Source organism: Nannobrachium achirus (genome assembly GCF_963921795.1).
Source record: "Nannobrachium achirus genome assembly, chromosome: 18".
NCBI classification, from domain to species: Eukaryota; Metazoa; Chordata; class Actinopteri; order Myctophiformes; family Myctophidae; genus Nannobrachium; species Nannobrachium achirus.
Window position 1 is genome coordinate 45404113 of NC_137825.1, and position 26269 is coordinate 45430381.

The following is a 26269-nucleotide window of genomic DNA, read 5'->3' on the forward strand; positions in this document are numbered from 1 at the left end:
CTGACAGCTAAGCGTCACACGCATAACTGCCCGGGTGGGTTTAAGTTCATCCTACACAAGGTTCCACTATAAAATCGTCCCTCTGACTCAGAAGCCTGTATGAGTAGTATTAGACATTTGGTTATGTGGATAAGGAGTCTGGTCTGGATAAGTATGATTTTGGGCTAAACTAGTAATTCAAGAACAAGTAATTCTTATTAAACAACTCTTTGGTATTAAAGGACTCTTAATGATAATAATTATAAATCAGTTTCTACTCTGTAACTGACACATTAAGTAATTATGATTATTTATTATTATTATTGTTATTGTTATATTCCACCACAATAATCACTGCATCCCTGCAGAGCTCCTCCAATAAATGTAATATCAAATCTATTCCTTTTTTTTTCTTCTTTTTTTCTTTATCACTGCTTTTCCCCCTTTTGTTATTGATGATATCCTATGCAACTGGTTAAATCCCACCAGATAAATCCCTGCTGCATGAGTGCCTCTATTCAAATAAATGATAATAAGATAATAAATTCTGTATAATAATCTATCACGTTGATGATGGATCTGGACGGATGGAATCACAATGTACAGAGGCAGGGTTTGGAAGGTCACTTTTGAAACTTTTTTATTTTTATTTCTTTCATTAGTCATTACAGATGACTATACTCTCATAGAGTAAGTAATAATGATGACTTTAATAATAATGTTGATACTTCTTTAATTAAAGAAATGTATTAAAACTGATTAAATTAGATAATTTAAAACTTACTTTCTAAACGTAGGGATAGTGTACGCTTTCAATAAGAACAGGCAATGTTCTACTTGCTCTTTCACTCTTAATAAGATAAATGAAAACGAATATTAGGAGGTATAGTGTTTTATCATTAAAAAAGAAAAAGAAAAGAAGAACAGGCCTGTGCCTTCATCTTCAGCAAGTCGCGTTGATCGTTTCATTACATTTCAACAACGTCTAGCCCGGTGTTGTATTGGAATTGTCTGTGAGGGTCTTGATTACAGCAGCAGGTTGCGTCACATTTTACACTTGGGATAATGATGGCATGTTGCTGTGGTCGGTGCAACACCCCTTTGGCAAGCCTTGTGAACCGTATCACAGAGAGTGGTACCCTCTTTGGTGCAACGGTAACACGGATACTTGGGATACGTAAGGTGATGGAATCAATCCCCGCCAATGAATACATTATTTACCTATTCGGTCTCACACAAACAAGAAATAAAATAATCTTGAGAAACTGGTGAATCTCATCAAGATCGGAAGACTGATCATACGTTGAATTGCGCTAACTGTCTTAAAATGATGAATGATCAGAAATAATGCGGGACTGGTTCTGGTCTTGTCTTCTTATTTACTATCCCAATTCACTCAGAAGAAACCCTAGAGGGGACAGTCCTGCCGAAGAGACATTGAGAGGCCCCAGTCCTTTGTAACTTTAATCTGCACTCTCCGTTCCCTATCATTTCACTGCTAAATTGACTTTGAACCGCGTACCACTTGATATAGTTTGCCTCAACATTTTCACAAGGTCACTATCAATAAATAACAGAAATGCGTCTAAATACAAATCCCCTTTCTTCTTAGCTGACTTTTTTGAGCTACAGTATGTCCAGACTTTATACGGTGACATACATATGTCATACATATGCCATTATGACAGACATAATGGCATCCTTGTTTCAAGAAACTCTATAGTAAGTAAGAAGCAGCCTAGTAAGTAGAATTGGCCCAAATGTGAGCTTTATTGACTCTTGTTTCAAAATGGACAACAAACTTTCTGTCTGTGGTCATATTTATTAGGTCTAAATTAAATCCTACTCATTTACAATGGAGGCATTAAATAATGTGCAGTTATGAAAACCTTCAGATTCTGTATTGAGCTGTTTTTCAACCATGTACTGTAGTACGAGATAAATAAATAAAAAACAGAACAGAAAGCAACTGAATAAGTTCATACATGTTTATTTAGTCATCTCATTCATCATCAGTTGTGCAGTGGTGTGTGCATAGAAAGACAAGAATTAACACGTGTGATACAGTAGGCTACACTCACGAACAAAAGGCAAATAAAAAGTGTTTGTTTTTGAATCAGGAAAGGGACATTTAGAAACCGTTCAAGTGCACAGAGTTTTGGTAGTAAATGAAATACAATCCTGGGAACGTATGCCGGGGACCTGAGGACTCTTGACCAAGAGATGAAGGGAGGAGAGGATAGAAGACCTGGACACTCATGGTCATCTCTCAACGACCATGGACCAACACCTTGAATTCTAGAATGAGGAAAAAAAAAGATGTTTTGGGTTAGTTCAGCAAAAAATACAACATTTGACATCTTCCTTTCATTTCACAGTGACTTTGCAAAAATAACTATGAGATTAAGCAGATCATGTCATTGAATGTATTTTAAATATGATTGACATTCGGATTCATAAAAATCACCAGTAATTTCGCAATGTGGATCTTCAATTTAATGATTTTCCAGATGGCGCTGAGGTGTCCGTGGCTAGAGCTCAAATAAAACACTACCAGGCCATGGTATTAGGAGTCAAACATGTTTTGACAGGTCAAATACATTTTTAGAATGCTTGAGCCAATATGCAACTTGGTCACACAATGCTGCTTGCAAAAGATGGTAGGAGGGAGGAACCGGGAGTAGGGTAGCTGCTTTTTCTTTTTCTCTCTACGGTCGTTTGTCTGGCCTTGTGGCATAGGAGTCTGGATGTTGATGTGTTGTATGTGCTCTTTGTATCATAGTTATTTTATATTCTTATGTGTCGTGTTGATGTCAGGTGTTTTGTTTTTTGTGTTTTTTTGTATATTGTATGCTTTTTTGTTTTGTCTGAATTTTGATTGTGGTCTTTTATTGTATTGGTATATGTGGTTTTGTGTGTCTTTAAAAAAGGAAAAAAACAAAATAAACATATTGTTCAAAAAAAAAGAAAAAAGATGGTAGGAGACCTGCCGCTGGTGCGAGGATTAGTCTAAAGAGAAAGGAGTGTTTGTCCCATTACAACTGTATTTTTCAGTCTTTGAAATATAGTATTAAAGGGGAAGACCAACCATTTTCAATATTGAACTATGTCATTAATATACCTTAGAGGAGTTGTGTGGAAACTCCTCTAACTCCTCTAAGGTATATTAATGACATAGTTCAATATTGAAAATGGGTGGTCTTCCCCTTTAAACCTGACAAAAACTCATGAACTCATATATATACAGTATATACATACGTACATACATACATACACACACACACACACACACACACACACACACACACACACACACACACACACACACACACACACACACACACACACACACACACTTATGGTACCGTGATTTTGAATTAAAAAAGTCCTAATATGATTCAAAATATCTATAGTATAGTATAATGTTCTTTGCATAACAAAAAGAGCAGGTGTTATTGTCAACTATTGGATGCCAACAAGTCAGTTACTGTAGTAGCCATAAATAATAACGCTTGTAAGAGCACTATTATTTTGAAGACGTTTTCACTCTTACAAGGTTATAACGAACAGTGGCTATGGACTGTCGAAGAGCCTGTTTGATCCCCTTACTGCTCCAAACATGCATAAATGCTGTGACACATTCCGGAGAGCTTCCGGATGGATAGAGAACACTTGGAGCAAGAAGGCAAGCACCTTATATTTTGCATTTGTGCATGTTTGGAGAAGTAAGGGGATCAAAGGGGCTCACCAACAGTCCATGACCACTGTTCGTTATAACCTCGTAAGAGAGAAAACATCTTCAAAATAAAAGTCTTCACGCGAGCGTTATCATTTAGGGCTATTACTGTAGTATAGGCATCATAGCTTGCATATCGTCGTTGTCGGGTGGAAACCTTGCACACAAGTTGTGTGGTTGTAGATCTGCTATTTTCACTAGTTTTGTGCGACAGTCTTGCATGATGAAGCAGGGCTTTACGTAAAAACATACACACTTGAAACTTGGCGATACAAGGGTTTCTGCCCGACAGTGACGATATGTGACACCCTGTCTTCATCATAGCCAATCAGGAGTTAATGTTCAGAACTGACCATCGGCTCCGATCTTGCCGTCACCATCATCGTCACAGGCTGTGATCATGGCCTGGGCCTCTTTATCAGACAGTATCCGAGCCGTAGGGGAGAAATGCTGCAGGAACAATCTGGATGGAAGCAGGTGTGTAAAGTTAATATGAATAGAAGCAGACAGAGCCTATCCACAAGTTTCCCAGTGAGCTTACTGAAGGGAGCTGGGCAGGGACGTGCTGGGCCCCTGATTCAGCCCGGGAAAAATAGTTGGAGAGGCCCTCATCTTTTTTCTGTAGTTATATTTCGTCGTTGTCGGGTGGAAACCTTGTATGCCCAAAACCGTTTGTTTTGTATTTATCATTTTAAAAATGATTTAAACTAGTGAAAACAGCCGATCTACAAGCACACAACGCCTCGCACCGCGAGGCGTTGTGTGCTTGTAGATCTGCTGTTTTCACTACTTTTGTGCAACGGCCTTGTATGATGAAGCAGGGCTTTGCTTTGCGAAAAAATGTATACATTTGAAACTTGGAGATACGAGGTTTCTGCCCGACAATGATGATTTACTTTGTTGGCCACCCAGCCCCCAAAATGGAACGAAGGCATTTTTTTTATTTTTTTCCCCCTAATGGCCAGCACGTCCCTGGAGCTGGGTGTGTTAAGCTGGTTGCACACTGGCACTGCTGCGTTTTTTCGTTGCGAAAAGCTGTTTTCAGGGCAAGGAGAGAGAGAGATATAGAGAGAGCAAGGGACCCAGTGGTCTGAAAATAAACACGAAACGGGCGGCTGCGTGCAAACGTGATTGACATAACGTGAGGTTGATTTCTTTATTTATGTGCTCCAAAATTCGTTCCTATATTCGTCCGAAAAAACGTAGCAGTGTGCAGCGTCCTTTAATGTTGGCTTCACTTCCTTTGCACAGCTCATTCAAACCACTTAACGAGCACCAATCACCGTGCAGAGATGCAGGTGTCACAAGGCTCACAACAGCAAGAGCAACCAGTCAGAATGAACACCTGATACGAAACAGCTAAAAGGAACAGGAAGTGGTGCCCAACGTTCGCGCAAGGGCTCATGGGACTCAGGAAACTTGTGGATACAGTGCAGCTAGATCCTGTAAACTCCTGTAAAACGAGGGGGTACAGGTCCATTGCGTCTAATGGACTTGTAACACCTGTTCAACCCAGTCAGTTAAATGTACATTTGGGATTTTGTGCGTGCATGCGTGCTACCACTGTGGATTAGTTTACAGCTTAATGGCACAGTGCATTAATACAAACTGTGGACATTAAATCTCTATCGTTCAAACACATATGGTAGGCTACATGACTGCAGGCACACAAATCAGTTGGACCAACGTCCAACTTGACAAATCATGTCATACAGACAAGAATCAGTTCAAATTACAGAAAAACAGTCTCAGTGAAAGCACAGATTATAGTTTTTCTCGATTCATTGTCACTTTGTGTAATTCTTTTACATTTTTGACTATTTTCCAAAGATAAATTAATATAGTGCGACTATAGAACTATACGTACTTCATCTCCTCCACCTCTAAATATCCACTGTCATCATCATCGATCAGACGGAAGGCATCCTGGATCTCCTGGGGCGACTTTGCAGCCAGGCCACACAGCTCGAAAAACTTCTTGTGGTTGAACGAGTCTGGAGCTGGACACACACGCACACACACACACACACACACACACACACACACACACACACACACACACACACACACAGGACAATGAACAGCGATTATTTTGCTGTGTACAGCCTAATGCTTATATGCATGTGACATGTCATACAATGCGTTGTGTGAGCTTGTAGATCAGTTACTGGACATGCACGACACTGGACAACATTATAATCTCCCACAGGAATGACAGCTACACTGACATATTTGGAAATACTAAGAATTAGTGCTGTTCAACGATTAAATATTTTAATCGTGATTAATCGCATGATTTAGCTATTAATCGCGCGATTAATCGCAAATAAGTCATCAGCTTTTATCAGTTCACAATGTAACTTAGAGGGATATCTTTCAAGTCTTTCGTGTTAATGTTTTATTCAAAATCAATTAAAAACCCAAATAAATCATAGTGTTATCGCATTAAACAAACTGCAGCTGATGGGTACAAGGATATGCTTAATTTACTTAATATGATTACTGTTGTGTCCACCTTTATGCTTTAATTATATTTTATATCAACAGGGATGGACCTTATAGCCAAAATAGCAAATATTGTAGTCAATGTTTGACCATTTTAGTTAATAGAATAATTAAATTGTCACTTTATAAATGTGCAGATACCCTGTATGTATAGCCTATGTTGGCTTGTTTACAGTCGAGTGAGAAAACAATATTGCACATTAAGCTAATCATCTGGAGACCTCCCCAAATAATAGTTGAGATAATAATGTTGAGAAACAGTGTCCAAAGGCCAAATATACCGTATAAATATGAGATTAAAATAATGAATCGTGATTAACATAATGATGAGATTAATTTAGTTAATTTAGTAACATTTATAATAATATATGACGATAATAATAATTGTTGTTGTTGTTGTTGTTGTTGTTGTTGTTATTGTTATTATTATTATCATGATTATTTGATTAAACAATTTACCAAACCTGCAATGTTGGTGAGGTAGCCTGTTGTTTAACTTACCTGTGCAGTCCTTGAGTGCAGCGTCAATGGCATCAGCCGAGAGGATAGAAGTGAGTGACATATTAATCCTGTAGGGGAAAAAGAAGAGCATTGTAAATTATTCACTCTCCTCTCCCTCTCAATTCTTCCCTGTCCCTTTCTCCCTTTCAAAGCGCCTCTGGCCAAGTGGTCACTGGGTCCATCATCATCATCATCATCATCATACTCATCCTACTCATCCTACTCATCATCCACCTCTATCAGCTTATAATGTGCGCGAAACCTTGCCAACATTTCTTACATTGGATCAGTGTTTGATCCATCCTGATCTGACGCAGGTAATTCAATGATCCTCTAGCTAAACTGTCAAATCTAGGGCCTAAGTGACATTTTCATTTTTTTCACAGGACAGCTTTCCATTGATTGTAATTATTTAATAAAAAGAAATATGTTTAACCAATCTATACTTTAATACAGATTAGGCTTCAATTAATGTATTTTAAATTGTACTTTTTTAATGTTGTTTGTAGTTTAATTATTACAATCAATGAAAAACATTCCTATCTGCTCAAGTCTAAATAGGTCTGTCATTGTCGCTTATGCACAGAAGCAACCAATGATTTGAGACACAACTATACTTCTCTCGAATAGCCTACTGTGCATCTGTCAATAAAGGCAGAAAAAGCCCCCCAAAAATATATATAAAAAAAAAAAAAAACTTCTCTCGAATTTATCTGATGAACAGATGTTATTCTCTATTTTGGCCTACTCAAAGCAGCCAATAGATAGCCCAATAAGAGAGTGGAGTTGCATTCCTCTATCAGGCACCAATAAGACCAAGGTGACCTGTCATCCCTACCCGTTACGCACGGCGGCACCTGCAAAAGTTTGTCTTTCACTCACCGCTCTCAGGTTCTGTCCTCGTACAGCTCCAGTGTAAGATAAGGCTTTATGGTGACCGCTGACAGTCGGCAAGGACTTATATACGCTACGGTCTCTGGAGTGGATGCGCGTACAAAGCACGATGCTTAAGTTACTTGTCCGCGTATCAAATTCTGAGCTCCCTCTCGAATTCCTTACCTGCCCAATTAACCTTTACTATTTATACGTTACGTATGCTCCGCCTGCGTTTGGTGGTTGTCACCTGCAGACCGCCCCTCTGTGTCTCGACTCTATAGGCAGCTTGAATGGTAGTAGGCCTACTCATGTTATTATGTCTCCCTCCTCCCTCTCCCCTCTGTCATAACATTGCTTTTTATTCAATCTATTGCTAAGAATTATTCTATCTAGTCATTTACTCGTTCTTCATCTGTCTGTCTGTCTGTCTGTCTGTCTGTCTGTCTGTCTGTCTGTCTGTCTGTCTGTCTGTCTGTCTGTCTGTTTTACTGGTTAATTTTATTCATATACAGCCTGAGGTACCAGAACCAGACATACTTTTATTGCCAGATACATTTGCATGATGTAGGGCGAGGAATAGTTGGTATAGTCAGCTAAAGGCAGCTTTTCACATGTAAGTCAAGCAGATCAACATAAATACCATTATATCCAATGAATAATCTTCTCAATTCAAATGACCCCTATCACATGGACCAGCTGGCATGATGATATCCTCTTCTTAAGCAACTGGAATCTGTTCAAGCTTAGCTCCACAATTGCTAACTTGAGCTTTTGTAGAACAATAGAAGAAGAACAATAGTGTAACTTGCTCTAAACATGTCCAGATACAATTTATTTGAAAAGGGTGAATTAGACAGTTATTGGATTATCTAATGTGTTCTATTTTGACTTTTGAGTGTTTAAAAATTATTAATTTGGGAAGAATAGGGCCTACTGTACTGTCCTCCATAGGTTTCCTGTTCATTATACCACCATCAAACCCAGCACCTTTCCATCTAATTTGAGGAAAGGAAGAGAGAGAGAGCGAGAGATATTGAGATATTGAGAGAGAGAAAGTGTGTGTGCATGTGTGTGTGTGTGTGTGTGTGTGTGTGTGTGTGTGTGTGTGTGTGTGTGTGTGTGTGTGTGTGTGTGTGTGTGTGTCTGTCTGTCTGTCTGTCTGTCTGTCTGTCTGTGTGTGTGTGTGTGTGTGTGTGTGTGTGTGTGTGTGTGTGTGTGTGTGTGTGTGTGTGTGTGTGTGTGTGTGTGTGTGTGTGTGTGTGTGTGTGTGTGTGTGAGGGAGGGAGGGAGAGAGAGAGAGAGAGGTGCCCTCCTGTAAATCAAACCACCCAGTCAACAAAAATGAGGGTTCAGATTATCTTATTCTTTTGCCCTGCATGAATCTTTAATTGTCAAGGAGTCAATTACCCAAAGCACCACTGCCTCAAATACACAGCAGGCCTTTCATTCTCTTGCAGACCAGCTCTTAACTTTGTCCGCAAGCTATAATGTTACATAAACAAATATGTTACCTTTTAAGAATGTTCTGACTAAATTAAAGATAACTTCCCCAGATAATAATTGACTGTGCCTTTTTCATCAGCTTAGCAAAGAAAAACATCAAAACTGTCTCTCAATCTCTCTCTCTCTCTCTCTCTCTCTCTCTCTCTCTCTCTCTCACGCACGCACGCACGCACGCACGCACACACACACACACACACACACACACACACAGGCAGCAGACAGCTCTCATCCCCTAAATACTGAATTTGAATTCTTGCCTTCCAGTCAACGGTTGGAGGCCCCTGCCACAAAAACCAATAGGTACAAATTCTCATTTATACCTACTTCTCAGGGACGTGCTGGCCATTGGGAAAAGGGGGACAACTCCCGAACGGCCGGTTCATTCCCAGCCGGTCCAGGCCGGCCATTAGGAAAAAAATAAAAATAAAATGTCGGCCTTCGTTCCAAGTAAATCGTCACTGTCGGGCAGGAACCTTGTATCTCCAAGTTTCAAATTTACTTTGCTTCATCATACAAGGCCGTTGCACAAAAGTAGTGAAAACAGCAGATCTACAAGCACACAACGCCTCGCGGTGCGAGGCGTTGTGTGCTTGTAGATCGGCTGTTTTCACTACTTTAAATCATTTTTAAAATGATAAATACAAAACAAACGGTTTTGGACATACAAGGTTTCCACCCGACAACGACGAAATATATATTAAAAAAAAGAAAAGAAATGAGGGCCACTCCCATTCCGACACTAACCCTATCTCTAACCCAAACCCTAAACCGAACCCCCATGGGAGTGTCGCCACTCCGACAATAAGAAGTCAATTTCGGTGTGGTGACATGTCGGAGTGGAGAGAGCCTCCCGTTTAGTTTCAGGGGACAGGCCCGTTTCCATCCTAAATGAGGCTGGTTGTGGATACACTTATACATTTGCTTCTTTATGTCCATGTCTATGTCTATGTTCTTGTTTGTGCACTGTATGTTTACTGTGTTTTAGAGTTTTATTATCTGCTGTATAGGCCTATAACACAAATTGCCCAGTTTGGGACATGCTAATAAACCTTGACCTTTACCACACACACTCACTGGTAGGTTGTTGTGTTGTTGTTGTCTGGAAGTGAAACTTTTTGGAGCTGTGTGAAGCACAGGCTCCCTATACGTGGCCGTGTGGGTCTGTCTGTGTGTCTGTCTGTCTGTGTGTGTGTGTGTCTGTATGTAGCCTGAACTTCCTAAACTTCGGCACGCTACTAGTCCCACAGTTTTGCCACCACACACTCGCGCCATATGTCAAATCGACCGGCTTACTCGGGAATCGTGGGCTAGTAACTTGCTAAGAGAAAGGTTCAATAGTTTAATTGATATTAATTTATTAGTGAATTAATTTTCCCCATTGACTTATAATGGGAATCGCAAAAACTCACATTCAATTATTTGTCTCTCGCAAACCATAGGGGCTAGAGTTTCAAGACTTGGAGAGGAGGTTCATAATGATTTCAAGGATTAAATAAAAAATAATTGTGTCATTTGGCCGCATGGTGGCGCCATAACACCCCACTTTACGTTTTGGCCTGTAACTCTTGAACCGTAGGTCGGAAAATTAAAAATATTTTTTCCCTGGATTCCTTGGGTCATGACGCATCTCCCCATATAGGCCACGCCCATTTGCGCCATGATAGATTTTCCGCCATCTTGAATTTTCTCCAAAACACACTTTTTGCTCCTTTTCCTACATATTTTCTTCAAATGTCACAAAAATCGGTACACATGATCCACACACACACACACACACACACACACACACACACACACACACACACACACACACACACACACACACACACACACACACAGCTCCACTTCACACGGGTGTGATTTTTTTAAAACATCGGAGTCAGCAACATTCTACTCAGCACTAATGAATGGGCAGAAGGCAAGGCGGTCGTGGGCTACTGAGGATCAGGGGAATCAATCTCATTTGCCAAACCTCAGGGACATGCTGGGCCCCTGATTCAGCCCGGGAAAAAGCCCTCATTGCGCGCTATAGAGAGAGATCTCTCTCTATAGCGCTGCTGCTACTCAAAGATTTGCCATTTCAGATCATGACAAGTGACAAGCCAGTGGGCCTACATGAGTTATATTTCGTCATTGTCGGGTGCAAACCTTGTATGTCCAAAACCATTTTAAAAATAATTTAAACAAGTGAAAACAGACAATCTAGTGTAGTGCGATGCGAGGCGTTGTGTGCTTGTAGATCGGCTGTTTTCACTACTTTTGTGCGACAGCCTTGTATGATGAAGCAGGGCTTTGCTTTGAGAAAAAATGTACAAATTTGAAACTTGGAGATACGAGGTTTCTGCCCGACAGTGACGATTTACTTTGTTGGCCGCCCAGCCCCCAAAATGGAACTACGGCCGACATTTTATTTGTGTTTTTTTCCTAATGGCCGTTCGGGAGTTGTCCTGCTTTTCCCAATGGCCAGCACGTCCCTGCCAAACTGCAAACTCGGACCCAGGGAACCTGGACATCGAGAGGCCATCCTACACCAACCTCAACAGGCTCGTCAGTCAAATTGTGTCTTCGATCACCGCCTCCCTTCGCTTTGACGGCGCCCTGAATGTTGACCGCCAACTTGGTGCCTTATAGCCAGTGGTGGAAATTAACTAAGTACATTTACTCAAGTGCTGTAGCCTACCTAAGCAGGGATGTGCAGAGAATGCTAGAGAGGCAGGGGCTGACATTTCTAAAAGGGCCTTTTGGTGGAAATATTGAAAATAGCAGACCTCCAAGCTCACAACGCGTCACGCTGCGACGCGTTGTGAGCTTGGAGGTCGGCTATTTTCAGTACTTGATACCACACAAAACTAAGCATAAAAAAGGCAATACTGGAGATGGGGTGTAACGGCATGGATTTCTACACAGAGAGGGCAATTCTTTCAACATAAAATGCGATATTTAAGTTCAAGAGAGTTTGGACAGGGTATCATTTTCTTGAATGCTGCCTTCAGGTATGGCATGGAAAGAGGGGCATTTGCATTTCTTTCACCATAGTAAAAACTGCATTCATGGTCTGGAGAGGGCACTTTTTACAGACTGATAAAAGGGCAGGGGATCAAGCCCCCTTCGATGTCTATGTGAAAAGAAAAAAAAATCCAATTCTGGGTAGTGCGTGTCGGCAGGGAGGGGGACTGCCGTTATGGTGGGGGGCCCTAAAGAATTATCGGCCAGGGGCCCTCGCGGGGATTAATCCGTCCCTGCAGCTGTCGGTTGCCCAGATCACCCCACTAAAGCCTTTACCAAACACACCACTGCAGCAGCATCATGCCATGCAGTGGTGAAAATTGGAAATAGTCCAATAAAGTAAAAATACAGTACCTTAAAATTGTTAAGTACAGTACTTGAGTACATGTACTGTGGCAGAGTTTCTATTTCCAGAAACATAACTAACAATATATTGCTTAGGTGGGAATTATAAACCTGCGGCTGCCACACAAGGTAGGCTACTGTATGCTGAACAGAATGATACAGACAGACAGTAGCAGCCAAGACTATTAGAGGGATTGCTATAAAAATGGTTTCCAACTCTGGTTTGTCTAGAGCACTATTCTAGTTATTAGGTTAGGGACTCCACCTTGTGGTTCCTTGATGCCAATGCAGGGGCAATATTACTACTGACAACAAATATTGTATATATTTCACAAGAAAACTAGACGTTTATTATCCATGGTTATTAAATAGTGATGATTAACCTAGATATAATACTTTTTTATTATCATTTTTAATTTAATACACAAAGATGGAGAGAAATAGGTGATATATGGGCTCCAGACCCCAGACTTTGTATTCCTGGGAATACAAAGTCTGAGGTATTGTAATGTATACAAGTACTAGTACAACTTGTATTTTTTGTCAGTGTGCCTAAGATTCCTGGCAAACAGTTGTATATTCATATTGTGAGTTCAAATGTAAAACGAATTGAATTAATTCAGATGTAAAAATAGGCCACGAATTCCCATGCCATGTAACAATACAATCTCTTTGATATTGTCACATAGCAAAAGACAATAATAGTATTTTAGTTCATAAATTGCTATCTGAACCAGTGGGTAGGGTGGATATTTGAATAGGCTAATAACCATGATCCGAGTGGTGCACTATTAACCCATTTAGAACGGGTACACATTATTATCATTATTTTATGTTTTAACTACTAAAAAATAGCAGATATACAAGCTCACTTGTATGCTGCGAGCTTGTAGATCTGCTATTTTTTTTAATCGTGAAAATTAGAAATTTTACCCGATTCTATAAGTGTCTTTTGAATCCTTCTAAGGTTTTTTGAAAAACCTATGTTTCTATGTCAGCAATCTGGCCAGCCATGGTCAAAGAAAAGGTCCTTTTCACTCAACTGGAGCTCAGTTAGCCTGTTCTTGAGAGACTAACTATGTCAGTGGTTCTCAAACCTTTTCATGTGAAGGACCCCCAAAATGATATTTATTTGGCCACGGACCCGCATCTCAAAATATTTAGTTCCAGGGACCACCCAGAAGCAAAATTTGAGTTACAACCCTTTCGCATTGAAAATACATATATTCAAAGATTTGCACACATTTTCACGACTTTTTCATAAAATAGCAGATCTACAAGCTCGCAGCGCGGCACTCGGTGCCGCGCTGTGAGCTTGTATATCTGCTATTTTTCACTGGTTAAAGCAGTCAATAATTCTAGGCCTAAAAGGTAATGCATGGACTAATAATCATCGTCATCATCGCTGACACCTTTATGTAAGATTTCATGTAAGTCTCACCTCTGATGACAAAGGGCACACAAGGTCTTATTGAAAAATAATCTTTATTCCTCTCTCATCGTCGGCCTGTTTTCTGTCACAGTGCATCATCATCATCATCATCATCATCATCATGACCACTGATCAGACAGTAGTAACAAAACTAACACAACAGAACTATGACAGAAGAGGAGAGAGGAAGGTCAGCCACACATTTCAGTCAGGTACATTCATCATGGACAGAGACATCATCAGACAGAGAGAGAGTGACAGCGAGAGAAGGAACAGACGGAGGGTTGTTAGTCCGTTTGAAGGCAGTCAAGGTTTAAAGATCATCTATTTTGTGTATAAAAGTATGGCATGGGTGTGTGAGTGAGGAGTCAAAGTGAGAGAGTGGAAGCTGGATGTGAAGTCTTGTTCTTAGGTAGGTGAGGTCTTGGTCACTGTGTGTCATTTAGCCCTTGATCAGTGCAGCAAACTCTGTAAGAAGAAAGCGAGACAAAAGATTATTTCAAGCTTTGTTTCTAAACTGCTCAAGTTAGCAAATGTTTAAGTGGTCCGGTGTCAATACTGTGTGTGTTCTTTCAAATCACATGCCAGCCCTCGCGGTTCTGTTTATACTAGAGACAATAATGGTTATTGCATTCCTTTTGGTATAGGGCCTATAAGACGTTTATTATTATTATTATTATTATCTATCTCCTGCCATGTCAGATCTTTCAGTCTTGTATTAAAAAGAAAGGATTCAAATAAATCTTAATGCTAGCCATGGATCTATTTTTCCAGACAAAGTTTACCATCAAGTCCTAGACCTCAAAATTAAAGGGATATTCCACTTTCAACAGGGAGCAGTGGTAGGGCTTCTCTCCACATACAAACCCATTATAACTTCAAACTTCATTTTAACCATGATAGATTCATTAAAAACACCCATTATTTTTTCTGTTGACTCATACTACCCTCCTAATATGTGAGCAGGCCGTGTTTTTTCGATAACTCTTTTCATTTATTTTTAATAATTATTTGGGAAAATGGAAAAAATGAAATACAAAAAAATAATTATTAAAAATAAATGAAAAATGTTATCGAAAAAACACGGCCTGCTCACATATTAGGAGGGTAGTATGAGTCACCAGAAAAAATAATGTGTGTTTTTAATGAATCTATCATGGTTAAAATGAAGTTTGAAGTTACAATGGGTGTGTGGAGAGGCCCTGGGGGGCCTAGTAACATTTACATCAAATATCTAAATATTCAAACAAGCTAATTAAAAACTGTTCAGGGTGTTCATAAAAGCCTGATTAGATGATAAAATTACCAAAAGTTTTTTTTAAAGTGAAATACCCCTTTAAGTTAAATCTAATCCCTGGTATAGCCAGGCTATTCTTAATAAATGTAAATACTCACCATCTTCTCCGATCATGCCATCACCATCGGCGTCTCCGGCCGCCAAGAACACCTTGGTTTCAGCGTCAGTCAGGACCCTGGCGCCTGCAGAGAAGTTCTGCAGGAAAAGTCTGGAGAGAACAAACAAAAAGAAATGTCACACGATAGACCCCCTTTTTCTCCTTTATTATTTGATTATTGTTATTTTCTCCTGTTATTTCTTGAGACAATCAGTAGTACTGACTGCTCTGGCAGGTCATGATGTTTCACGACATGAAAGATGTATTCTATTAAATTCTATTCTATGACAGCCTTTAACATGAGACTCAAGGAAAATGTTGGCATATAGAGTTACTCCTTTGGAGAACCGCAAGGGCTGAGTTTTTCAGATTCCTCCAGGCATGGACATCACGCTAGATTAACTGTGGCCCAAACACAGAAATATGATCTGGGTGCCATTGAAGCCTTTGGAGAACTGTTCTCCTGCACTGTATGTGTGTGTGTCTGAGGCAGTCTAAAAGAGTTCTGCCTACTTCAGCTCTTCCTCCTCAATGAAGCCGCTCTTGTCCTGGTCAATGATTAGAAAGGCCTTCTTCACATCGGCTGCGGACTTGGCTGCCATGCCGACCTTGGCAAAGAACTCCTTGTGCTTGAAGCTATCGGGAGCTGAGGCAAGACAGAGAGAGAGATAGAGTGAAAGAGAGAGACAGACAGATAGACAGACAGACAGAGAGACAGACAGACAGACAGACAGACAGACAGACAGACAGACAGACAGACAGACAGACAGACAGAGACAGACAGACAGACAGACAGACAGACAGACAGACAGACAGACAGACAGACAAACAGACAGACAGAAAGGGAGAGGAATCAAATCTCCTAATCTCATGAATATATAAAACATGCACAAATATTAATCTTGACATGATCTAGGTCTACAGTGTGTTTACATTGAGGTCTCCTAGTGTGTTGACATTAGAGGTTGCGCTCAGTTTAAGCTCCATCGTATGACGGTGTCACTGTTGCTGAAAATAGCAGATCTGCAAACTCACAATGCATCTCATCCATGACAACAAGTGCCACACTGGCTGTCACCTGAGTCTCCTAATGGTAGTAAGTATGTGATCGTACAAATGCAATTGAATTCTGACTAGCCTATAGCATGACTGCAGTCGTGCACGTGCATATCTCTGAGCTCCATCTATGCATGTGGGTGGTCTGGTCTCTGTCTTGATACAGCAGATCTACAAGCTCTCTTTACACCTGGCATTACAAATGTTACCTTGGCAGGCTGCAAGGGCTGCAGTGATGTCAGCTGCTGCGAGAACCGCGGCGAGAGCCATTTTTTATCTGAGGGCAGGAAAGAAGTATAGACACATTGTCATTTAAGCTCAAATTAATGAGGAGGCATGAGCATCATATGCTTGTTTGTGTATTGCACTCAGCTGTTGAATCTTGAAATCTATTGCAGTACAGCTAGTACTTTAACTGACAGGGTATTATGAATCTCTTCATAAAACCATGCAATGTATATTGTAGCCCTTATTCCATTATTATTTTGAGTTAATCACACACACACAAAAAAGTTTGATTCGAAGGATCAGAAAGGGTAGTCCACTTTTCCCAAATCAAAACCTCCAAGCCAAAAGATCCTTTCCACTTCTGTTTAGGGTTTGGTAGGGATATTCATCCATTTAATTTCTTGGTTAGTCCAAAGATAAACTTGTTTTTTGTTGTTTGGGATTATCCCCTGTAGTCCTTTTCCTGTTCCAGTGCAAAGTGCAGGAAGCTCAATGGGTTCAATTGCAGACTTGCTGAAAGATTTGCTTCTTTTCTGTGGAACTCACCTCAAGTTTTTGAGTACTAAGACTAAAACGTGGATTCGCTCAGATGAAGCTGGCAACTGCAGTAAACTCCCCTGGATATTCTCACAAGCTTATATACCTTCTCTCACCCGAAATATGAGGCATATGTAATAGACACGCATCGGAGTGGGTGAAAATGTGGCCAGTGGTCAGAGCTGTTCTATTTATATGTACATAAATGAAGACGCTTAAATGGTACACATGGGCCAATGCAAAAGAAGTTGATATTGCGTCGGGCTAATAATATACGCTGTTGATTTGAGTGATATATGTGCTCTGATCATGGATATCTGCACCATATTAAATAGCACACAGCATCACAGACGGAAAAGAGAGGTACTGTACTGTATTTCCTGAATACCACATTTAGGTGATGTTGCATACTGAGTAGCCTACTAGTTTTATTATCAGTCAAGGATAAGCATTTCAATTAGGCCTATTGATTTAAGAATCTGAGTTGTTATTGTGTAGCTTATACAGCAACATATACAGCTAATGTATTTCTCCAATTATGACTGATTAATGATGCATGCTCTCTCAGAGCAGAATAGTTTGGTGAGATTGGCATGTGTAAAATGTCTGCAATGTTACTCACGTTACCAGATGATTTGGCACTGTGATTGGAAAAGGATAACTCTGTGTCACAGTGAATGGACTGCCTAATTATTGTAGGCAATATATATATATATATAATATATATATATATATATATATATATATATATATATATATATATATATATATATATATATATATCGTTGTTGTCCGATGAAAACCTTGTATGTCCAAAACCATTTGTTTTGCATTTATAATTTAAAAAAGGATTAAACTAGTGAAAACAGCCGATCTACAAGCACACAACGCCTCGCACCGCAAGGCGTTGTGTGCTTGTAGATCTGCTGTTTTCACTACTTTTGTGTGACGGCCTTGTATAACGAAGCACGGCTTTACTTTGCGAAAGAACATACACATTTGAAACTTAGATACAAGGTTTCCACCCGACAGCGACGATATATATATATATATACATATATATATATATATATGTACATATATACATATATGTACATATATATATGTACACATATATATATATATATATATATATATATATATATATATATATATATATATATATATATATATATATATCCTATTGTTTTATACTTCAAAATAAGAAATATCGATATAACAATTTTCAAATGTTGAATAAAGAACCACAGAATTTCACAAAATGTCAGATTTAATTTCAGAAGGAAGAAGGCTGTTTGTAACCTAAAAAACAATATGCTTAAAATTGCTATAGCATGCGTGACACTGTAAATAGTTCAAATTCACTTTTTCAAACATGGTTTTGTCAGGGCACAGTGCAAATTGAAATGATAAATTAATTTGGCACTGTGGTTCAAAAAGGATAACTCAGGGTCACAGTCAATAGACTGCCCAGCGCTTTGGATAAAAGCGCTATATAAATGCACCATTTACCATTTACCATTTACCCAGTATATTATTGTAGGCAATATATAGCCTATTGTTTTATACTTAAAATTAAGAAATAAAAAAACAAAACACAGAATTTCACAAAATGTCAGATTTTATTTCAGAAGGAACATCGGCTGTGTGTGTGTAACCTAAAAACAATAGGCTTGAAATTGCTGTAGCACTGGTGACAGTAAATAGTTCGTAGTAAAATCTAAGATTGAGTCTGAACATTGGAACTGTAAAAGTTCTGCCAAATATATTAGAACTGAATCAAACTATGATCCAATTTGAGCCCACTATGGCACTTTTTTTAAAATGTGGTATTGTCGGGTGTACAGTGCAAAATTAAATGATAGAATTTGATTTAAATCGGTGCACTTTCATCTAGATGAAGACTTCCAACTAGGTTATATTCTTCCTCCTCTCTTACACTCATGTAGGGTATTTCTCGTTACGGCTTTGGAAGTATTTATGATGCTATTTTAGGAAAGTTTATATTTACATAGGCTGTTGTCACTCAGCCCTTTAGATCTTGTCTAGGCCTAATGAAAGAGAAGTATCTAGGCTATAACACACAAACGTTTGCACGTTTGAGGAATTACAGTAGTCCTTTGTCAATATCTACATTTACAAAGACGTAGGCTTATAGCCTACTATAATATTAAAATGACTATTTAGATAATAGGCTTCACTTTCCTAACTCTATACCTACTGTACAGTATAGACAGGTGTATAATTCTGTAATAAATCTATTCTAACAACCAAAATCTTCTCTTATGTCTGGCCTTGACATGAAAATGTCAAGGCCGACTTATTTTATACCAGTTTGTTTTATGAATTGTTGTGTTCTTGTATAGGCCTACCTTCCCCGAGCTGTGCATAAGTAGGCTTATGCTTTTTCCTTTTTTTCAAGTGACTTTTTCAATGCCGTACAACAGTGGTTCTCAACCTTTTCAGGCCGCGACCCCCAAAATACTCATATTTCACCAGACAAGCACTTTGTAGGAGTTGGCATTACATTAGTTTGACTAGTTTGATTTGTTCCATTGTAAAAATAGCAGATCTACATGCTCACAACGCCTCGGAACACAAGGCGTTGTGAGCATGTAGATCTGCTATTTTCACCATTTCGGCCTCTAATATTTGACAATTTGGCCAATGTTTGACCAGAGGTACTAAAAGGGTCTTAAAAGTCCTTGACGTGTCACTTCAGAAATGTGCAGATACCATGTACGTATACACTTATACTGTATGTCGGTCTGTTTACTTTAGAGTGAGAAAACAATGAATGTTAACATTAAGCTAAACATCTGGGGACCCCCCTGGGGGTCCCGACCCACAGATTGAGAAACACTGCCTTACAAAACTAGAACATCAGCCTATGGCGTTCTGGGTGGTCAAATAAGGTCCCTCACCCTGAACGACTGGGTTATGGATACAGTCACTATTCCTGCCCTTATTAAATATCAGGGTTATATTACAAATGTACTGTCTCACACTTTGGTTGACAAATATAAAGTTGTAGGGCATCTCCAGACAGAAACCTTCGTCATCACCGAGGTGTGCTTCAAATGTAAGTTTTATGTGATCCTCCTTGGGCCTAAATTATTTATTCTTCCCCATTTTCACAATTAAAACAGCTCGCAATGGCGCTTGCTTTATGTTAAGATGACACGTTTTCACTAAGCACATAATGAGGTGTGAGATTTTTAGGATGAACACTGTTCTGAATAAAACTTAAAATGCTCCATCGACCGTTTTATCTTTTTTCACTCCTATAAAGAAAGAAGTGACCCATATTCCATGTGTCCTTTACCTAGCATTATACCTCCCAATCTGAGAGAGAACATTGCAAAGCAATGTGCCTCGCTGACAAAAAGCCATGCAATTGGGGACTAAAGTAACCCTACACCATCCTGGCTCCATTCATGTGGAACATACTGTATTGCCTCAGACTATGCAGTTGCAAGTTGTGCTCAAATCACAGCTTTTGAAGCACATCCAGAAAGCAAGTCGCTCCCCTAATGCTGTTCTCGCTGAACCACCTGTCTCTGCCAATGCTGACCATTTATCTAGCGGACTGTACCGCTGGGCTATGCCAAAGCATATCCTCTTTCACTTTCAATCACATCGTCAAAGATTTATAATAGGTGTAAAGTAAGCTATGGTATGGAGGCTGCCATGTTTGGATCCAAAGAATCCTGCTCCTGACCACTACGTATGTACAGTACATGCAGCCTGCAGACATCACCCCGGAACCAAGATTGAACAAAAGACATTACTTTTTTTCTTTTAACCCAAAATGTGAGTTTATTCCACTTTCAGGAAAGTGCAAATGAAAGGTGGTACTAGTTTCTCTGAATGCAAGAACAAAACATATTAAAAAAAAAACATGGAGTGTAAACACGCTTTTGGGTCATAGGGGAGTTACAGTACAGGGCTGTGACATTCATAAATAAAATGAATATAAAAAAGATACGGTATTGGACAGGCATAGTGAAGGCATCCTCAGCGGTGGTTCCATAGAATGCAATTAACCCTTGACGAGTGAGATGAACTCTGTGGAGATAAATTATATGATAGTTAGGAGCTCAGTTTTAGCTAGCAATGGTTAGGCATATTGTTCATCAACAAACATGAAGAATTACTTTATACAAAGGACTGCTATTGCATTTGATCACCAGTAGGGACCACAATTGTAGTGCAATGCAATGCCTTAAACTTAGGCTGCCAGTTTGTTTTGATTGTTTAATGGATGCCTGAGGTCTAAAAAATGCCATTTGAAAATACAACTTGTCCGCAAAGCTCTGGTTACAAAGTCAATGGAGAGAGACGTAGGCCTATACTCTGTTCCAGCTAAATCGCTGTACGTCTTCAAATCAAGAATACTTAAGTTGGCGCAAATACATAAAATATAATAATAAATCAAGGACTTGTGATGGGTTACCGTCAACTCCGAATGCACCATCGCCATCGATGTCTCCGGCGGCCAGGAATTTCTTGGTCTCAGCGTCTGTGAGGGCCCTTGCAGCAGGATCAAAGCTCTGCAGGAACAGCCTGTGGACAAACAAGCCACACGGGTTAACAGGCAGCAAGTGCAGATCCTCTCAACATGTACCAAGACGATGATGCGGTGTGTAGCTGTGTGTACTGTAGGGTTATATATCGTCGTTGTCGAGTGGAAACCTTGTATGTCCAAGACCGTTCGTTTTGTATTCATCATTTTAACTAGTGAAAATAGCAGATCTACAAGCACACAACGCCTCGCACCGCGAGGCGCTGTTTTCATTACTTTTGTGCGACAGCCTTGTGTGATGAAGCAGGGCTTTACTTAGTGAAAAAAGTACAAATTTGAAACTTGGAGATACGAGGATTCTGCCTGACAGTGACGATATACACAGAGGAGAAAGGGTACAAGAATATCCCACTCTAGTATAAGTGCAGCTATTTTAATTAAATATGCCTCAATTTGATTACTGGTAAAGTCTTCAAGTAAAAGTACAAATGTTGCTATTTATTACTACTGTGTCAGCAACAGTTACACGTGGTCACTGTGAAAGGGCCAATGTGCCATCCTGAGAGTAACATGACCATCTTTTCCTCATAAGAAAGCTTTCTCATGGATTTAAGGGGGGGAAAAGAGCAACTCCCCAACAAAGATCTAGCGACAGTAGAATTTAAATGTACTCAAAATGTATTTCATTATTATTAATATATGAAAACGCTACCCAGTTACAGTAATGAGAGTGCTTGCAACGCATCACAGGACAGCCGCCTACAGGCCAAAATTTGGGAAAATATTTTAAACATTTGGGGATTATGAGAAGTAGAGACACATCTGAAGGTGATAAAGTTGATGTTGGGCAAGGTACATGCATTATTGATTTTTGTATTATGTTTTTTAGACAATTGAACAACTGCTGAACGTGGAGTTACAGATGGAAACACAAACACACTATTTTTTGGGGCGATTCTAATTAAGGTTGTGGGATGTAGCCTTTCTAGTCTGCTATTTTCAGTGAAAATAAAGCAGAGTCAGGGTGCTGCAGCGCTAGGAGGGTTAACCAACTAAAGGGTTCCCAAACCTTTCAGGCTGCGACCCTCCAAAATAATCATATTTGAACAGGGGACCCCCACCTTGACAAGCACTTCCACAGATTAATATTTAGAACATAGCCGAACTACAAGCTCACAACGTGAGGCGTTGAAGATCGACTATTTTCACAATGTTTCCCTCTTTCTTATGTCATATTTGACAATTTGGCCAATTTGGTATTAAAAATGTCTTAAAAAGTCCTTAAAGTGTCACTTTATAAATGCAGAAAGCCATCATAACCAACATACAGTGTAAGTGCAGATACCCTGTATACACTTATACTGTATGTTGGCTTGTTTACTGATGAGTGAGAAAACGTTGTACATTATGTTGTACATTAAGCTAATCATCTGAGGCCACCCCATAAAATAATTTGGGGACCCCCAGTTTGGGAACCACTAAACTACAGTACAGTACATAGCATATGCTATACATTGCGATTAGAAACTCCAAGCATTTTTAAATAAAGAATGTAATAAAAAGTAAAAAGTTGCCAATATTTCAAGAGATAGAAATTCAACTAGGCTATTCATGAAGTTTAAAAATAACAATGCAATAATGAAGTTTGTGATGCTTACTTCAGCTCGTCCTCCTCAACGAAGCCACTCTTGTCCTGGTCAATAACATAGAAGGCCTTTGTGATCAATTCATCAGACTTTGTTGACAGACCAATCTTGGCAAAGAATGTCTTGTAGTCAAAGCTGTCGGCAGCTGTTAGAGAAAGAGAGAGAGAGAGAGAGAGAGAGAACAAATGGAGAGGGAGTAAGGAGGGAGAGCGTTTCGTGCAGCAGTGGAATAGCGTGCATTTCTGTCCTCAGAGAATTTTGACTCCTGACTTCATATTTCAAGGATTGCTTTTGAAGCTGCAAAATGCTGAATTTATTTTAGCTAGAATTATGGACAAACACCGGAATGGACCATAGCAATCGCCATAAAAGCCATGGAAAATTTGCTTTTTTTTAAATGTATTGGCATATTAATTTTCCAAACTAATAATAATATAATAATAACAATAACGGTTAGGCTAGTCTAATGAAGTAGTAGTAGGGTACTCCTTTCCTAGAAGTAGGCCTACCTACCACAGTATAAAAATAGTCAAGTAAACATTCTCTATAGACAAGGCCTATTTACGTAGCCTACTTATTCAAATTAGGCCAACAAAAGAAGTAGCATCAAGGTGTCAATTGGGTATGGCAAGCTATGGCAGCTGCCATACCTTGGCCTACAGGGGGAAATAATAAAACGTACTTTTCATCGAGCCTGTTGCTAAGGTATGGCAACATGACTGGTGTCTTGCACGCGCGCGAGGGCGTGCGTGCAAGACACCAGTCATGTTGCCATACCTTAGCTTTTGCTGAACTGATGCCACTGTAGCCTATTTAGTATTTAAGTACCAAAAGTAGCCTCTCTGGGCCTCTGTTGGCTCTTATAGACTCACCTGCGCACATAGCGACCGCTGCAGCAACATCAGCTGCTTCAAGGATACCAGCGAATGCCATTTCTGATGTTTTTTTTCCTATGGAGGAAAAAAAGAACATTTGTGATAAAATATAGTTATTAGGTCTAGGCTATAGGCCCATTCCCACTGGGCCAGATAACAGATAAAAAAAAATCTCTTTCTCCAGATATTTTTCCATTCAGAGTGGATGGTAGATACAGATAAAAAAAAAATTCTGCCACAGATATTTGTGGCAGATTTTTTTTATCTGTTATCTGGCCCAGTGGGAATGAGCCTATAATGTCTTGCGGGTGAAAGAAAAATAAGGGCTATAGGCCCATACCCACTGGGCCAGATAACAGATAAAAAAAATCTCTTTCTCCAGATATTTTTCCATTCAGAGTGGATGGTAGATACAGATAAAAAAAAAATTTCTGCCACAGATATTTGTGGCAGATTTTTTTTATCTGTTATCTGGCCCAGTGGGAATGAGCCTATAATGTCTTGCGGGTGAAAGAAAAATAAGATTGTGTAGGCTATATATATACACAGACCTGTTGGCTACTATATTTTTCAAAAAGAAGAAAAAGATACTAGCGTTATTATATAGCTTCCCATCACTCCAGCTAATGATGCATTCAATCAATCACAGATTTCGCAATATCTCGTGTTTCCCAGTCTAACGAGACAAGATGTGAACAAGATCTCTCTCTCTCTCTCTCTCCCCCCCCCCCCCCCCCCCCTCCCTCCCCACCCAAGGTGTTTGGCACCAAGATAACTCCCCCCATCAGCCTAAAGCGCCATTCCAAACTATATCGTTCACCATCGTGTGTGTGTGTGTGTGTGTGTGTGTGTGTGTGTGTGCGTGCGTGCGTGCGTGCGTGCGTGCGTGCGTGCGTGCGTGTGTGTGTGTGTGCGTGCGTGCGCGTGCGTGTGCGTGTGTGTGTTTTTTCTTTATATATAGGTCTATATATATATATATATATATATATATATATATATATATATAGTTGGTGTGAACACTGCCATCCACTTGCCTTAAACTATTTTTATATGACTATAAAAAGTATGCTATAGTTTAAAAACATAGTTTAAGCCAAGTGAATGGCAGTGTTCACAATAGTTATTGTGCCCAGTGGGAATGGCCCGTAATATCATAAAGCCTAGGCCTAATCTGCTTTATTGCCCTGGTGGCACATGTTAGGCGCCCCTGGGCCTCCTCTTCACAATGCACATGCAGGGCAGGCCGGGCCTCCTACAACACACACACACACACACTACTGGCACCGAGCCTCACTAAATGAACATAAATCAAATACAAAATAAATAAGGAGGCCTTCCAATCCATTGGGAATTTCCTCCAACTTTATAGGCCTGCGCGGTCAGCGCGATCGTAGCAGGTGTTTCAGCGAAAAGAAAAAAGAAAGAAAAAAAAAAAAAAAAAAAAAAAAAACACCAGTTGTAGTTCCACAATGCAAGTTTCTTCTAAAAGTGTATTCCGTTGCCGCGAGAGAGAGAGGAAGAAAAAGGGGTCCTTGCAACGTCGAGATGAATCAGAACAACCACTGAATAAAGAGTGACCGCGATGTTTTAAATTCCATCTCAGCTGAGACTCACCTTCCTGTCGACCGGAGCAGAAACACCTCAACTTGCAAGCAGGATGAAGCCGGAGGGCTTTCACCTCCCAAATTTATAGTCCAGGGCCGCGGCCCTCCAGGGTGTCATGCACCATATAGGGTTGGTTTAGGGCAAAAATGTGTCTAGTTGTCGGATTGTGCTATTTTTATCGCTCCCACCGCGGGACTCCACTTCCATAAGTGAAAAGCAAGAGGGGCATATTTTATGCATACTAAATACGATGCATGCTGCTCATTGGCTGCACGTGAACTGTAAATTGTTTGCAGTGCGTTTCCTGTGTAATCCTATTCGGCTAATTGCGGTATGTGGCACCTAGGGGGCATGCGTTGATGGGGAGTTAGTTGGGAACAAGTCAACCCAATCAGCAGGTTGTAAAAAGTAGGCCCACTCGCATACTTGAGTAAAAGTAGCAATGCTGCAATGTAGAAATACTCTTTTACAAGAAAAGTCTGGAATTCAAAATGTAAAAAAGTATCGGTATCAAAATTTA

General features: G+C 39.8%; 1 protein-coding gene across 1 annotated transcript; it reads right to left on the bottom strand.

Moving 5' to 3' along the window:
• Window positions 1-4057: 4057 nt before the first annotated feature.
• LOC308303142 (parvalbumin-2-like) lies at window positions 4058-24202 on the bottom strand (the record flags this gene model as incomplete). The annotated part of the gene is made up of 5 exons (XM_080747465.1): window positions 4058-4178; window positions 5583-5715; window positions 15279-15388; window positions 15791-15923; window positions 24142-24202. 5 exons carry the CDS (start codon window positions 24200-24202, stop codon window positions 4058-4060), a joined length of 558 nt encoding a protein of 185 aa, XP_080603591.1.
• Between the last annotated feature and the right edge of the window lie 2067 nt (window positions 24203-26269).